The 17,727-nt window shown below is 37.8% G+C and overlaps 1 protein-coding gene across 1 annotated transcript in view; it reads left to right on the top strand.

The window, feature by feature from the left end:
- Window positions 1–17,727, top strand: part of LAMA2 (laminin subunit alpha 2) — a 296,182-nt gene that overhangs the window by 110,035 nt on the left and 168,420 nt on the right. Inside the window, exons 13-14 of the mRNA XM_035899887.1 lie at window positions 14,616–14,717; window positions 15,312–15,523. Coding sequence (XP_035755780.1) covers window positions 14,616–14,717; window positions 15,312–15,523 — 314 coding nt within the window. The remainder of the gene's footprint in view (window positions 1–14,615; window positions 14,718–15,311; window positions 15,524–17,727) is intronic.

Genomic DNA, 17,727 nt, shown 5'->3' with positions numbered 1-17,727 from the left:
CTTTGCCCTAATCCTTTTGAACAAGTGCCCTAAGGCATCCTAAGGAAGGATTGGATTTAAGTCTTTCTCAAGAAGAAACGAGGAAATGATCATCAATTTGGTTTTTAGGTGGACATCAGCCATGGGTGTATTGGGCTTCATGGACTTTCTGCTGTGCAGGCCATCTGGAATCTTTCATTGTTCTAAAGCAAAACCTTTCTTGTTAATGAAGCCTGTATTGGGTTTACATGGTAAGGTTTTGGCAGCAGGGGGCTGCAGGGGTGGCCTCTGTGGGAAGATCAGAGGCTGCACTGCACCAGACACAGTTCATTCCAGGCAATTCTAAAACGGACCTTTTGCTGAACCCATCAGCAAAGCTGGTGACCCCTGTGTGATTAACATATTTAAGAAAGGGTAAAAAATGCTGCACAGCAGCTCTGAGAGAGAGGAGTGAGAAAAATATGAAATAAACAATGCTGCAGACCTCAAGGTCGGAGAAGAATGAGAGAGAAGAGGTGCTCCAGGGTGATGGAGCAGAGATTCCCTTGCCACCTGTGGAGAAGACCATGGTGAAGCAGGTTGTTCCCCTACAGCCTATGGAGGACCATGTCAGAGCCGATACCCACACTGCAGCCGATGGAGGACCCCACACCAAAGCAGGTGGCTATGTCCTGAAGGAAGCTGCAGCTCATGGAGAGTACATGCAGGAGCAGGTTTTCTGACAGGAACTGCGTCCCATGGGGAACCCAGGCAGAAGTCTGTTCCTGAAGGACAGAGCAGGAGAGGCAAATTGTTATGCATCGGCCACAATCCCCATTCCCCATCCCCCTGCACTGCTTGTGGGGAGGAGGTAGAAGAGTCAGGAGTGAAGCTGAGCCTGGGAAGAGGAGGAGGATGGGGGGAAGGTGGGTTTAGTTTTGGTTTTGTTTCTCGCTATCCTCTATTTTCAATTGGCAAGAAATTAATCTGCCCAAAGTCAACTCTGTTTTTCCCACAATGGTAACTAGTGAGCTATCTCCCTGTCCTTATCTTGACCCATGAGCTTTTTCATCTTATTCTCTCTCCCTGACCTGCTGAAGAGGAGCAGTGAGAGAGTGGCTTGGTGGGCACCTGACAGCCAGCCAAGGTCAACCCACCACAAAAATCTCACAAACTTAGAGAATACCTTCAGTCTCAATATTCCAATTGGTAGCTTTAACAGCACCAAGCTTTTGAGATGAAACATCATATCCAGCCTCATTTTGGTGGAATTACTTCATCCTTCATTATTAACACTTCAGTTGATGATCTTTAGCTAAGGTCTTCTAGCTGAACATCATTAAATAAGCTATAGAAAAAAGTGTTCTTGCTTTTAGGTAGAGTCAAGAAAAGAATAGCAGTCCATCAATTAATTTTTGGTTTTTGATTAGTGGTCTGTTGAAACATCACTATCTCCTTCCTTTTAACTTGGTTGCTATTTGAGGATCTCTGTGTAGATTTTTTTTTTTCTTTTAATTATGCCAATGGTCTTTTCTGCATCCTAATAATTTTTCAGTCCAAGCAGATCTGAATTTGAGTCAGGGAGATATCTGAAAGATGATGGATCTGTCCTTCCTTCTTTCATACTCAGAAAGCGTGAAGTTTGAAATATATCTTTTCAAGAAGGCACTGTCCGAGAAGGAAGCTGCCAATCATTGAAGGTGAGAAGTATCCACACCTATAATAACAGCAACCAGATATAACATACCCAGTGCCCCTGTACTGTAAGGCAAGGAATTTCTTTATAAAAAGTCTCCATAAAATTGAAAAGTGTCAGCATTCATAGAGAAAGCAAATTGAAGGGATCTCTTTTAGCTAGTAAGGTCAAGTACATCTTCCAGAAAGGTATAAAAGGTACAGTGTGGAGTTAGATGACTAATGTGGATATGCAGAAGATAATTTTTCGGTGGAAATAATTTTTTCACATTATTTTTTTCCATTGCTGTGTGTGTGGATACTTAACTCTATGTTCATCCTGAACATTCATTGCAATCCTCTTAGATATAATTTTAGATAAATAGACTTAATGTATTTATTCTTCTCTAGGCTTTTGAGGGTTGTATTACTTTTTAGGTACCTCTGATGTTTTTTTAGAAGAACTAGGTGTATATAGGGCAGTACTATCACATAGTTTTCATGCTCAGTTTGTCATACAGTGTATTCTGTGGCCAAAGGTAAAGGAATTTCTGACTTTTTATAAGGCAAATTTGTGAAGAGAATAGGAGGCTTTCTCTGAAATATGTGACTCTCACTTAAATCCACATAGTACTTTCTGTAAAAAAATTTGCAAAATATCCACATGATTAAGTGTATGAAGTCGACAGGCTTGAGAACATTGAATCTCAGTAGAACTTTTCTCTACCTGTGTGAATTCAAATTCATGTTATATTAATCGCACTCTCTATGTTAACATACCTCATGGAACTACAATGTTTTTTGATGATGAATCTTCAAATGGGACTTGGAATATGACTTTCATAGAGCTTATTCCAGTGTAAGATTGATGTTGATTCTTTCAGCACATTTAACCCTTAGGCAGTATACTGCCCTTTTACTGGACAGTTATTAATTAATCCAAAGCAAATTTTCTCCATCATTCTGACCTAAAGCAGGGGTAACTCATGAATATAAGGGTCCTTTTTTTTTTTTCTCCAGTAAAAGCCACAGTGTATAAATTAAAACTGGTAGAAAAGATATTGCTTCAAGCCTGTAAAGAGAGAGCACTGCACCTGTAGGAACAAATGGTAAGAAGCAGCAAGCTGAATTGTCTTGCTGTAGAATACTGTAATTTTTCTAATCAGGATGGATAACAGATATTTCTTCTGTTTTTCCTTTAAGGACATAAAAAATTAAAGTAATGTTAAAAATAACACACATGAATGCAGTAATCATGAAGTTCATAGAACTAGATTATTCTCACAGTGACTAAAGGATTTTTTTTTTTGTCAACTCCCATTAAGGCAAATTGAAGTTGAAAGAATAAATTCTCTTATGGAGGTCTTATAAAGCTATGCCATTTCTCCTTTCTCACACTTGGGCATCAATTCAATTGTCTTCTGTCTTTCCTTTTGCTCTCCAATCTCATTAGCTTGATTGCTCACCCTCCCTCCAGCCTTCTAAGAAGAAATATGGATTTTTTCATAGAACGTCGTATCTAAGAAAGATAGACTTTGAACTTTAAGAAAAAAATCCATTTTACCTGCAAAGATTTTCAGAAGGGACCTTTTCTTTAAGATTATTTTGAAACAAGCTTGTATTTTCTTACCTTTTTAAACAACAGCACAGTTTTGTAGTTTTCAAAGATAAGTGCATATCAAGTTTTGTTCTCACTCTGTGTGCATATACACATATATATATATATTGTGTGTGTGTGTGTGTGTGTGTGTGTGCGCACATGCAGTGTTCATATATATGAGTGCATGGCTCAAGTAAGAATCATCTGTGAATTACCATGATGGTGATAACGAGCGCAGAATTGCTTTCTTGGGTACAATAAAGAATGGAATGGCAGATTTTATCTACACTGATATATTTTTTTTTAAATTTTGTCTTAAAACGTATTTATTAATTAAGTGCTGTCTACACTGTTCTGAAAAATCTTTGTTCCTGGAGTAAAACAGTATTAACATTCAGGTTTTGTGTAATACATATATTTAGCTACTATTAACTAGCATGCATTTCAGCTAATATCAAACACAGGTTTCTTTCTCTAAAGAAAACATAGGTATTTTTCAAAAATATGTTAGCTTGTCGTGAATAAGCGTAGTGGAACAAAGGCTGCAAAACTAACAAGCCAGGAAAGTGGCCATGAATTTAATCATGAGAAAGCACTGCCTCCAGAGGCAAAGTAATTCAAAACATGGTTTATGCTGACTGAAAATAGAAGAAAAATCACAGGAGTTCTGATTCACTGCTTTGTTTTCTCCCGCCCTGAAAAATGAAATCAGAATTCAAGGAGATTTTTGGTGGTGTTTTTTTTTATTTTATTATTAGTGTCAGTGAATTGTAGTATGGAAAGACATGTTTATACAGATCTGTATCTTTGTTTAATATGCAAATGTTTATTTGTACTGCTTTTATTTGATATGTGAACCTTAGAGATCTTGATGATATGAGGTAACTTACTAAATAAGAATGTACTATTGTTGCATTTATTCTATCAAATGATAAGCCACCTCTGAAGTGCAGAGATTTGGGCTTTGCATATCCTTGCATTTTTGTTAGAAAAGAAGAAATTTTCTTCAAAATATTGATGTATTTACATGCTATTTAATTCAAAATCTCCCACTTCAAAAGTTAAAACCACTGACAGATATTAAAAACAGTATATCCTTTCTGTCAGAATAATTTTGCACAACAAATACTGCAGTTACACAACTCTTTCATGCTTGAAACATTATGATATGTTTCAATTTCCGAAAGCATCCCAAAGTGCTAGTTATGTCATACTTTGCTTTAAATTACTTGTGCAGCCATCATTGTGCTACAATATTGTCCATCGTAATGTTGCAAAACAGTTAAGTAGAAGGCGGTAGGAAAATAACTTCTGGCTGGCGAGAAGTTAAGAGGTTTTTTCATTTTTTTTGTTGTGGCAAAGTTTAGAAATAACACTCCTGAGCTACTTTGCTTGGTGCTTAACAAACATGGAAACAAAAAAAGCCTAAGGTCACGAATACTTACAGTCTAACTTGGTGAACTGTGCTAAGAAATGGAAATTAACTATTTCTTGTTGCTACTTATACTGTTTAAGCTTTTTCAGTAGCAAATCAACACTTTAGGAAGTATTCATGGATTTTGATTTTAAGATCATCACACAGTGGGATGTCCTCAACAATATTGGATGCAAATATCGATTACCCCTAAATGCAATAGCAAGACTAAGGGAAATATTTTTAGTAAGAGCAGCTTTTAATTTGGACTTGAACAGTTCTTCTTGTTTTATAGTCCTGCATTTTTGTTTTTAATAATCCTTTCATGCTAGGATTTTGTTGCCATAGAAATACGAGCTTTTTTAGTTTTGCAAAATTATGCAAATTCTTTTTCTTGTTAAAATATTCATGAAGGAGTACGGCCGGAGATAGGAGGGTAAGGGTCGGTTCTTGTGTCCTAATGGAATTGAACATTGACATAAATGTTCTAGTTAGTATTTCATTCTAATATTACAGGAAGGCATTTATTGATATGTCTACTGTAATTATGGTTTGTCCCTTTGGAACCAAAGACCATGGAACTAGGAGATGAACATTTAATCAGAAAAATTAAGAATTACTTTCAGTTATGAGTTTGTTGACAGCTACAAGACCGGCAGTAAACAGTTTTTATTTAGAAACCTTTGATTAGGATATGTTATTTAGAAACATGTCTCAGAGCTGATGTTCAAATAGTGAGTTTGATTTCAATATCACTAGTAGGCTGAAACACCTAGAGAAAAAGTGGTATTTTTATCCAGATCTACACCCTTTAAGCCACTCTGCCCCTGCTAAATTGGTGCTTATATAGATCAGAGCAGCTGTTGCAAAAAACTGGTCAGAGTTTCTATTAGCTGTTTTTTTTCTCTGCAGTTTAACTGTATTGAGCCAGGGAAAAATGTCTGCAATTTGGATGACATATGAGGTTAACTTCTTTAAATATCCCTCTATGACAAGTGCCTGACATATTATGCTATAGTGTCACAGCTTCTGGCCTATTTTTGCCAGACCGAGAGACTTCCAAAGACTGAGGTTTACTTGCCACCACAGTAATAAGCATGGGCAGTAACTGTACATGAATCACAGTCACCACTTCACTGCTGGAAGAGTATATACCCTGCTTTATGTTTTTGAATCCTTGATCTAGTTACAGCAGCTTGGGCAACAAGTGGTTGTGAAAGCACAGTCACAGAAGGACTTTGATCATACAAAAAGCAAAGGAGGAAGAAGAAAGTGAGTAGCCATACTAAGGTTATGTGCTATGGTTACTATGGTTAAGTAACTATAACAAAGTAATCATATATTCTAAATTTTGTAAAGGCTTATCATTAGCAAAGTGGATTTTACACTTCAGGAATGGTTGGCCAGACAATTCTGTTTCTCTTCTCCAGTGAGAGGAAATGACATTTGGGGGTGATGGTAGAGATTTGAGAATTTGTAAATGTATACGTTCATAAGCACATTTCAGGAAACAGCATGTAATCCTATTGTGCAAATTTTTAATCAGTCACTGATCCCATTAATTTTTTCAGTGCTACATTCAGAAGGAGCAACTACTCAACATAAATAGGAGTGGCAGCACAAGGCTCACAGGAGAGCTGATGTCCTTCAGTTCCCATCTTCCTTAGGAACTGAGATTTATTCAATTTTTCCTTTTAGGAGTTCCATGATATCATCAAATGTTTTCATATTACGTATTAAACACAATGAAATGTTGCATTTTATTTAGAAATCTAATTTTCTTTTGCTTCTGAATAATACAGTCTAGTTCATCCAAGGAGGAGGAGAACCAGGGTTATGAAATGGTAATGTTAATACAGTGTCTCAGTAGCAGAGAGACTGGGCTGAGTGTATGCCTATAATTTAGAAAATCCACAAATAAGAAGTTTCTTAGGGAATTCTTTAATATTTTCCATTTAATTGTTCCTTAGTATAGCAGATACATTGACTTAAAAGAATTGTAAGGTTTTAATTGGTTTACATTGCCTGTGAAAAACTATTTTAAATACAAAGGGCCTGGAAATAAGCACCAGATTGTCATGCTCAGGATGGAAAGTTATCAACTACTTTACAAAAATTATGCCTTGCATCTTCTGGAGCAAGAGGAAGAGGCAGCAGGACCAAAAATCAAAATGTTTTAGATTATCCAATTACATTTGATTTACTGGTATTCTAGCAAAACCAGGGAATACTTGGAAGGGATGATTAAGGAAATACACTGCCTTCCCCTTTTGATGTTCTTTCTTCACTCACAATTCCATTGTGTTTGAATCTGAACACATGATATTTCTCTGATAGGTGCCAGCATATTCTTTCTACTGCCTAGTGATCAGATGCAGTGTACAGAAAGACTTTGCTATAGCTGAGACTAATGTGAGTGCTGGAAGGGATCCCAATTGCTCAAATATTGATATAAAATGTACGAAAGAGCCATGGTCAAGGTACATATGAAGTACAATTTGGCAGAGTTTTGGTTGCTACTTATGAGCTGTGCTTGCTCTGTGGACAGGTGTTATTTGTCGCTTAATCAGAAAACTTTCACTTAGGGAAAAAAAATTAAAGCCACAGATTTGATGGTTATTTTCATTGCTGGGAAACTTTAAAATATTCAGATTTATTGTGAATGTGTTCCATTACCCAATGTATGAAGGAAGAAGGTCTTACACAATGAATTTTTAAGGGTTTTTTGTTTGAGTTTTCCTTAAAGGTCATTCGAGGTAGAGCAAATAAATGTTTTCTCACTGGTAGGCTTTATATCTTGCTCTTTGATTTCTTTGCATATAGCTTAGACATTGGAGAACATTCTCTGATCAAATGAGTACCTACACTGAGCAGAACTCCTTTACCTTTGACTCAACTCTGCCTTTACATAGGATCAGCAGAGGTTAAAGAGTAATTTAAAGAGGCTGTATCATAACATTCTCAGTAAGATTCCAGAAAAGAATTAGTTGGAAATCATCTCATAGTCTGGCTTGGTTATCGGAGTGGTCTGTTTCAAGAAACTGGAGGTGACAGTGAATGGTTTGAAATGTTCAGTTTCTCCTTTGAGTGGCTCAGTGTTGTAGAAAACCACTCGTGGAAAGCAACCGAACCAAGCAATATAGTAGTTAGGCTTCTTTATATAAGCGTATTCCCTCCTTGTTCTGTTAACTTCTCTGGAGCAGTATTCTGAATAAGTGAATTTAAGTAAAACATAGCATCAGTTTATACAATTTATACAGAAAAATGTTGAGTGTGCTTAAGGAGGGAAACTGTAGGATTCTGAACTAGCTGGGATAGAGTTGGGGGAACTCTAGGTGATAGAGAGTTGGGGGAAAGAGCCCATTCTTTCAAGGGAAAAAATTACCTTCCCTATGAAGAAAACTGGCATTTTGTTTTAAAGCTAGCCAGAACTATACTGTCATTCAAATGGAACATGATTATTCTGCTCCCTGCTTTATCTAAAATATTACAATAATGCCTCAGAAGAGCTTTTATATCCTATCTAAATTCATGTCTGTCTAAGAGAGGAGAGTCTATTTAATCTCTAATTGGATCTTGAGTAGCACTAAAACATGCAATCTTTACTGAGAGCTATTACCAAATGAATAAAAGTTTGATGTTTTCTTGCTGATCGGAGTTCTCTAGTCCATGCCTTCCCTCACTCTGTGACCAGCATGAAGACTGTATCAGCAAAACCCAATTAAATATCATAAATTTACAGCTGGTACTTTTTCATAAAGAAGATAATAATCCACATGAGAGCTGGATTAACAATGGAATATGTCCTTAAACATAAGTAAATTAAGTTTGGAAAAGCAGCCCTTTGTCCATTCCCTTCTGCATTGAGTTGTGCTGGCTAGAAGAAGACATATACACTTAACCATCGGTTAAGAGGGTACTTTGTCTGTTCAGTGGCTTGTCAAATCATCACAACTACATAGGTGCCAATCAGTTATGGACTAAATTGGTCACCACTAAGAAACTGGGAGTAATCTTTTTTTTCTTTTTAAAGGATTTCCTTCACATAGTTGTGATGTTGTGGTGGCAGATATCTCTATATTTGCTGAAATCTGTGTCATAAAATAAACGTGTATCTAGAGAGTTTGTGAAGGTGAAAGAGTCCAAATAAACTTCAACAGTTTATTGCAGCTCTATTTCATTCTATTTCATGGAAATTCAAGAATGCTAGCAGGGAATGTTAAACTGTATATAATACCATTTCATTACCTTCAAGCCCTGTATCTAGTGTTAGATATTGCCACCAGGAATATGACAGGGCCACTGGAAGACTGAGTGAGCATCTATGTAATTTCTCATAATCATGACAGCAAGCAAAAGAACATTCACAGGCTTATCAGGAAACAAATGGGGGTTTTGTTTGTTTTGGGGATGTCTTCTGGAATAAGAGGACGTTATTATATCTTAGAACCTTGAGTTACTATCCACAGCTTGCTGCGAGACTCCTCCTTGTTTTTGTATTCTGTGTGTGTATTAGCTTTCTCCACTGAAATGTTCTTCCCATTCATGTTTGTAAGCCTTTTATTTTTCTGGGTTTTTTTCTTTTTCTTGTGGCATTTGTTCACTTGGTATAGTTCTAATTGTATTTCTATGCATACAAAAATGTAATAGCAAGTACGATTCATGTTTCCAAAACCACGTCACCTTTCTATAGCTGTATCACAGCTATATTAGTCTAATAAAAATATTTACTCTCTCTGTAATGCTTGTCTCTCTAATACATGTCAATGACTATTTCTGCTAGAGCCACCAACATTGAAGAGTGAAAGGATTGTCCAACTTCTTGATATTTGTTGATGCCTTTTATTTCACTCATTTCTAAACTCTGGTGTTATATGGGTATTGGTCTAAATCTTGTTTAATGCAGTAATATATTTTTGCTTTTGAAGGTGTCATGTTCTCTTGGATTAGGCCTGAGATCAAGGCCCTCTGAGTTAAGTCCATTCTGATACAGATTTTACTACTAAACATATAAGCAAGGTGCAAGGTGTTTTATTTCAATAATACACTTACTGTGTAATACTTTATTCATTCGTGAAATGTATTTTATGTCTTCCAAGTTCTTTTTAAAATATAAATACAAAGTGAAGTGATTTGAAAGTCATCTGTCAGTAGGGAAACCATAGAACAGCCACTTCCTAGATTCCTTTGACTATACAAAGGACTTTCAGTTGACTACACGTAGCCACATAGCACTATAGCAGATGCCCTGGTGTATTCCATCTGGCTTCCACTCAGGAGGGCCATGGTCATCTAATTCACAAATGGGCAACTATGTTTAGATGCTTTAATCACAAACTGAGTCTCTTCCTAGCTGACAGAAGAGCATTTTACTGCTTAATGAGATAATGTATTGTAAACAGAACCCTGTTTAGTTGAGGTAGCTCCTGATCTTCTGAAGTTACATTTGGCAGATGTTGTTCAGAAGAAATGAGGCAGCCTCTAGTGTAGTGGAGTAAGTGCCAAACCTTTACAGGCAGAGTTACAAGAGGCGTTGGAGAGGAAAAGTGTGAATCACCAAATGATTCAAGAATAAGATGGGTTGTAAAATCTGTATAAGAAAGAGGTACCCTCCAATGACATTAGCAGGAGAGATCCTGACAGCTTGCCTGAAAAGCATTGACAGCAGACTGACTAAGCGGAGAAAGACTTTCTAGAATTTGATTTCCATTGAGAGATGCCAGCTTTCCTCATCTACGGCTTTTCAAATATTTGTAGCAATGCTATTTGTTTTCAATGCTGTAAATATTTGTGGTTTACTATCACTTGTCTTGATTTAAAAGTGATTTTAGTGTGACAGGCATAACATCAATGTATGCTTTACACCACGTAGTACTGAGTGCTTCCTCCTACCCTCCAGCTTTCTTCCTGTTGAGCATGGCCATTTGTTCACAGGAAAGGAGCCGTCTCTCTTGCTTCAGAGGGTTTTGGCTGTCCCAGAATGCAACTGTCAGGATGTCATAACCAGTCTTGGCTGCTCTCTGGTTACATCCTTTAACAACATGTAACATAACAGTACAGTTAACTGTGAACAACCAAAAAAATTAACTATCTGCCAGAAACTCGGTAGATTAGAATTAAGATAGCTGTGATTTCTCTCTCCAATACTTCTATTTCCTGGGGAGTCTGTGACTTTTCTTGAACACGTAGATTCTGCTTCCTGAGCTGGGAAGAAATACTTGATGTATTAATCTAAAAAGAGGTGGGAGAGATAAAGGAAATTCTGTGGAATTTCCTTGACGTTTTTAGGCAGCTATTCTTGTCTCAACAATACATGCCTTTGCCACAAACTTCTATGCTCTGTTTTCTTTGGTGTTGATATGACCTCAGATGACAATCCTTGAGTCAGAACTCTGAATCTTCGGGTGATACAGAGAACAATGTCAAAATGAAGGGATCTCAGAGGTGCCCAACTTCTGTATTGCCCTTGTATTCAAAATTAAGTGACATGTATTTTGTTGCAGTAGATGAGACATTATTGTTCATGCAGCACATGGATTGACCTCTGAATTCTTTTGCCTGTGAGTGAACTTGTACTTTAAATATACAGAGGAAGGAAATTACCTTTATAAACAATGGCAGAAGGAAGTAGTACTTTCTGGTTTATATGTGTTTGGTTTTTTTTCTAATCTACATTAGTATTATACAGCACACAAGGTAAATATATCTTCTGAACTACCAGGTACTCTCTCCGATAAGTGCCATTTTGGGACCTTGACTTCAATGTGCGATCCTGTTTGTGATATGCAAATCTCGCCAGCTGCAGCTGTGAAACTCAGACTGCTGTGGCTAGCACAGACCTCAAGAGACTTCTTAGTCATATTCCAACTCTTAGGCATCATACCTAGAGTATCTCTGACATGTTTGAACTGCTGTTAAACATTTAATGAAGGAATTCAATAGCATTTTCAAGTAGCTTGATACTGTGTTGACCATTGATGACTGTAATCAGAAAGCTTGCTGTATACTCAAGATGAATCTTCTTCATGCCTTCCCTGCAGTTGCCACAAGAAAATAAAAATGGCCATTTCTTTTTTCCAGTCTTTTATGTTTTGGTAAACTCTTTTCCTATTCCCTCTTAGCATTCTATTTTCTGGACTAGTCAAATCTACCACTTTCCTCTAGTGTTTCCTGTTGTTTCTATTTTAGAAGTCCCTAATCCATTCTGTTTGCTTTCTCTAAAATATTATTTGTTTGTTTACTCCTTTCTAACAGATCTTTTGTCAAAATTTGCATTGCTGACTGCTTTTCTATCTGCATTCATTTTAAATCAGGACCTTTTCTTTCTTTTTTTCTGTATGACCTATCAATTTCCCATGTTGGATTTTCATTTACTAAGGTAAAGGTTATGTAGTTGGGAAAAAATAAAATCTCTTTTGGTATGTATTTCTTATAGGTTGCCTGAAACCACACAATCTTTGTTTTCCCATTATTTTCACTTTCTTGAATCCTTGTAGTTAGTCTGAACTTGAAACTGAAAATATTTAATATTATATATTAACAGAAAATATTATAAAGTTCTGCAAAAGTTACTCTTTTAAAATGTTTGTCTAAAGCTGAAAGCAAGTCTGGGTACTTCTTGCAGTATTTCAGATATCTAAATTTTCTACATTCCTCTTACAGTTATAAACCAATGTTTAGCCTTGACTACAGGCAGAACAAAAATGCTGTAAAAGGTGTGTCTAAGGAACAAGTCTTTTCATGTTGTCACGGTCAAGGCTGAATGTAGTTGTATTGGCCCTAATAGATTTGGATACTATGTAGATAAACATCCAGTGCTGATGTTTGCTGATGATACTAAACTAGGAGGAACTGTGGACTCCCTCCAGGGTAGAGAGACCTCGCAGGGAGATCTGCGTAGACTAGAGAGCTGGGCAATCACTATCCATATGAAATTTAATAAAAGCAAGTGCTGGATTCTGCATCTGGGACAGGGCAATCCTGCTTTAACCTACAAATTGGGGGATGAGAGGCTGGAGTGAAGCCCTGTGGAAAGAGATCTGGGGGTTTGGGTTGACGGCAAGTTGAATATGAGTCAACAGTGTGCCCTGGCAGCCAAAAAGGCCAACCATGTCCTGGGGTGCATCTAGCACAGCATAGCCAGCAAGTCAAAGGAGGTGATTTTCCCACTCTACGCTGCACTGGTGCAGCCCCACTTAGAGTACTGTGTGCAGTTTTGCATGCCTCAATATAAGAAGAATATCAGACTATTAGAGTGTGTCCAGAGGAGGCTGACCAAGATGGTGAAAGGCCTCAAGGGCAAGACTTATGAGGAGCAGTTGAGGTTGCTTGGTTTGTTGAGGTTGCTTGGTTTGTTCAGCTTGGAAAAGAGAAGGCTGAGGGGTGACCTCATCCCAGCCTACAGCTTCCTCACAGGGGGCAGTGGAGGGGGAGGTGCTGATCTCCTCTCTCTGGTGACCAGCAACAGGACAGGAGGAAATGGAATGAAGCTGCATCAGGGAAAGTTCAGGTTGGACATTAGGAAAAGGTTTTTCACTGAGAGGATGGCCAGTCACTGGAAGAGGCTCCCCAGGGAAGTGGTCACATCACCAAGCCTGTCAGAGTCCAAGGAGCATCTGGATGATGCTCTTAGTCATATGGTTTAGTTTTAGGTAGACCTGCAAGGAACAGGCAGTTGGACTCGATGATCCTTATGAGTCCCTTCCAACTTGAGATATTCTATGATTCTATGATCCTATGATTCTATGATCCAAGCTTTGGGTTATGAATTGGAGTGAATTTTCTCACTGTAACCTATCAATTAGCTGTACAGCCTCAGATGCATTTTATGGATTTTTATACCTTTGTGGATAATTCAAAATCAGTTTATTTCCATGCCTTAAATATTGGGACTTTTTTCCCCCTTAAATTAGATGCATCATAAAATAATTAAGTTGATGAATTTCGCTGCTTTCTGTTACTGTGTGCAAAACCATCTAGTATGTTGAACAAGAGATAGCACATTATGTCCTTGAGAATAACCAGATTACTCTCTTTGTAGAAGGCATGAGTTTACTCTGGTCATCAGTTTGCACTGGGAGGGCAGAAGGATCCCTGTGATTTTAATAGCCTCTGAGAGGAGGCTCACGTTGCACTGAAGTACGAGGCAGATGCATTTAAAAAAATAAAATGTAGCTCTTGCCACCTCAGATTTACTTACGCTACTTCCAAACAATTAACAAAAAGCACTGGTTTTGTACTGAATTCTGTCATTCAAGTCTGCAGCTTTTGTTTGCATCCTAAAACTGACCTAATTTTTCCATTTTTTTCATGGAAAAGCTAGTGTCAGTGCCATGGTTTTGGGGGCTAAAAGAGCACAGAAAAAATATATTGGCATGACACAAGAGCCTGGTTATTGACTTCCCACATCAAAGGCTGAGTCAAACTGAGAGAAAGGGCTGGAGCATTCTTTTAAAGTAAATTTATTTGACTCCATGAGGGAAAATTCTTACTTTATTTTAGGTTACAGTTCATTCTAAGAAAAACATCACTGGGCTTTTTTCTTTTTTGGTATCTTGACCCATCAACAAAACTGAAGTTGTTGAATCTTCTAAAGGTTGCTAAGGCTGCTGATATAGAGGCCCAGCCTAAATGAGGACCATATAACTGAAATACACTGAAAACCTAATGTCAATATCAAGTGGAAATTTGCATAGATTTCAGATCTGTTTCTGATTACTTTATTAGTCCATGTGTTTAAGGAGTTTGCAGCCTTTGGCAGGCATAGAGGAAAAATGACTACGCATGATTTATAGGTGGTTGAGCAAGGGAATGGTCCATAGGGCTGTAATCCCCAGCTATCTGCATATGGTTTTGCAACACTAGAATTCTATTTCTGGGAAATACTGACACTGGAGAAAACTGACCCCACATGGTTAAGGCCTGTTTTCTTTCATTTAATTGCATTTTTTCTGTCTGTCTTCTCCACAGGTAGCAGCTGCTGGAGGACATCTGAAATTTACAGTCTCCTATGACTTCACAGAGGAAGCAGAGACAGTTCAATTGATGGTTCAATCTGATGTCATCATAGAGGTAAAGTGATTGTATTTTCAGCCACCCAAAAAAAAAAAAAAAAAAAAAAAGGAAAGAAAATTGCCTACTTCTTCAGATGTTCAACATGAAGCCTGGTGATCGAGGACACAAAACAGCAGGGTGCATATACTTTCAGCTAATTCATAGTATCAGAAAACGGACACACTTTAGAGAACTAAAATCTTCAGTATCTCAAGGAGCCTCTGTCAATATTGCAGTAGCTTACAAAACTATATTCCTCCTGTTCATCAGGAATAATGAAGAAATAAAATAATTGGTTTTTTGAGGTAACACTTTTACATTCTTTCAGCAGACCCGTTCTTGTGCAGCTCGGCATTGTATGAATTTGCTTTTGCCTATGCAAAGCCATGACACTAGGTTTTAGCTGAATAACCCAAACTTTCTTTTGCACTGACTTTCATCTTTATCAGGCAAGCCCATTCCAGGGTTATGAAAGGTGAATGTTATTCCTGATATTTATTATTCTTGTAAAATATATCATTCAATAAATCCTGTAGCCCAGCTGGCTACAGACAGAGCTTTTTTCCTGACTTTTTTCATATTTAAATGTCTCTCTCTCATGGCTCTATCTAGGGAGGTGACTTGAGAATCAGCACTCCAGAAGGGGGCATTCACCTGCAGCCTTCTGAAGAGCACACTGAAGAAATTGTGCTGAAACCAGAGTCTTTCTCCGTGCATGGCACTGGTGTTCCAGTCAGCAGGAGGGAGTTCATGACTATCCTAGCAAATGTGAAGAGGATCCTCATAAGAGCCACATACAGCTATGGGATGAATGCCATCTACAGGTGAATGTGGGAAACGGGTCTGTTTGCTACAGGCAGCTTCTCAAAATACTGTTCTCTTCAGAGAAGTAAGCTGATGTAATTCAACACACACTCGTTTATTATCATGAAATCCATAGCATTCATTTACACTTCCAAATAGTTTTTAGTATTTTTTTTTCTTTTTGGGTAGGCAGGAGGAGGAGAGGCAATAGAAAGAATCAGTCTTGTAAGAAAATGAAATCACATGGATTGTTAAGGCATAAATGACAGTTCTAGAAATATGTTTATTTTGTGAACACTGTAATTCCCATGTATATGGTAAATCATGGAGTGCAGTAATGACATGTTGAAGTAAGAGGTGATATATTGCTTATATATTGTTTTCCCCATGTAATGAGCATACAGGGCCACATTAACAGTGGACCAGAGAATAATATCCTAAGTCTCTAACCTGGAAAAGTGGCTCAAGGGGAGTTTTCTATGTTTTTAATCAGTACCACACACAGAACTGGCTAATCCCAAAGCCTTTCCCTTGATTTATGTCAGGTTGCTGCCTGGACTGCTTAAAACCACTGATTTCATGGGAACTCTTCTGAGTCTTCCGATAAAATGAAGAACACATTATATGAGATGACACAGTTGTTCTATCTCAGTGGCTGCAGTGTGGCTGAACCTGTAAAGCTCATCTTGTATTTAAAATTTTCATAAGTGTGTGAGCAAATACTGCAGGTGGGCTAGAAGACAGCCTTTCTCCTGATACTGTATGAATGAACTCTGTCTACACATTAATAGTTCGGTGGCATAAATATTTTTTAAGTGTGCAATGGAATTGATTGCATAGTAGCTTTCTACTCACAAGGCATGAAACCTGAAATGTTCTCTAACCTATACATCACTAGATTCAGCAGCATAAGCCAGTTTGGAATGGAGGGAGCCGATAGCACACTTCTGATTATTTACTGAGAGCATAGATACAGTTTTTTCTCCTGTGAAATTTCTTAAGCAATCCAACCATCATTTGAATACTTAGGTAATTAAAATACATCCTAAATTGAAAAGCAGGTTGTGTCAACAGCATGCGGTTTTTTGATTTGAGCTTTGGCAGTGTACATTTTTTCCCTGCAAAAAGAATTCATGTTTCTTCAATCTCTTTCTCTTTCTGTGGTTAATTAGTATGTATTACCTCTTTGTAAATAAGTTTGTGAATCATAACTAGCTTGCATTTGAGCCAAACTGTTTCCTAATTTGCTCATTTGGTCATCAATCTTGCATCTCCTTGCATCAAGTTTGAAAACCTTTCAGGGCCCATCACCTTCCTACCCTGGTGTTAGAGGACAGTCAAAGCACCAGGCCAGACCTCCTCTCTTATGCACTGTGAGCAGACCATAAGAAGCTGTTAATCCACAGTTTACAGCTGAGGCTAGTGGGAGCTCAGTAAGTGTCCATTCTCATTCAAATAAAATTTAAAAAAAAAAAATTAGTCAGAATTTTCCAAGCTAAAGGAATGAAGGAGCAATTTGGGGGTGAACAGTATGGGCTTTTATGCTACACTGTTTGAAAGAAGATATGTATGATTGATTTATTTGTGCCAAAGGTCTTACTAAGTATTATGGGAAATAACAAGCTTCAGCTATCAGTGGTTTACGTACATCTGTGTGCTGACATTTGCAACAGAATGAGAAGAGGAGCTTTCCTACAGAAAACATTTTGGCTAGGCACTTAAAATCTGTGAAGAAAGTGCATTGCTGGACATGTACGGGCTCCATCTTGCCTCTTTTGTGGAACAGTGGGGGTGGGACAGATCAGATCCCCTCTGGGCAAAAACAGAGCTCAGGTCAGGACACACATGTAGAACTGGAAGAGTCTATAGTTCATGACTTATAAGAAGTGGCAGACCTATAAGTAGCACGCTTGGAAGACTATGCGTCACCATCCACATCCCAGATTACTGCTTTAGCCATTTGGCCATGTGTGGTGCCTCACTGTTTTGTAGTCTTGTTCATATTCAGCCTTTGAAACATAGTGGTGTGTCATAGAAAACTTTCTGAAAACACATCTCAGAAATATTCTTCAAGAAGAGCTCCGGGACAAACATATAATTTATACTTTGCAGGTAGTAGCCACTGTCTTCTAGATGTAGTGACATTACAGTTAGGAAGGTTGGTCCCTTAAAGACATTGATTTATAAGAGGTTTAGGGGAAGGGACTGAAGTAATTTTGAACCG

This window comes from Egretta garzetta, unplaced genomic scaffold (genome assembly GCF_000687185.1).
Source record: "Egretta garzetta isolate BGI_Z169 unplaced genomic scaffold, ASM68718v1 scaffold397, whole genome shotgun sequence".
In the NCBI taxonomy this organism is placed as follows: domain Eukaryota; kingdom Metazoa; phylum Chordata; class Aves; order Pelecaniformes; family Ardeidae; genus Egretta; species Egretta garzetta.
Note: the sequence above shows the minus strand (reverse complement) of the source record. Positions and strands in the feature narration are given on the sequence as shown.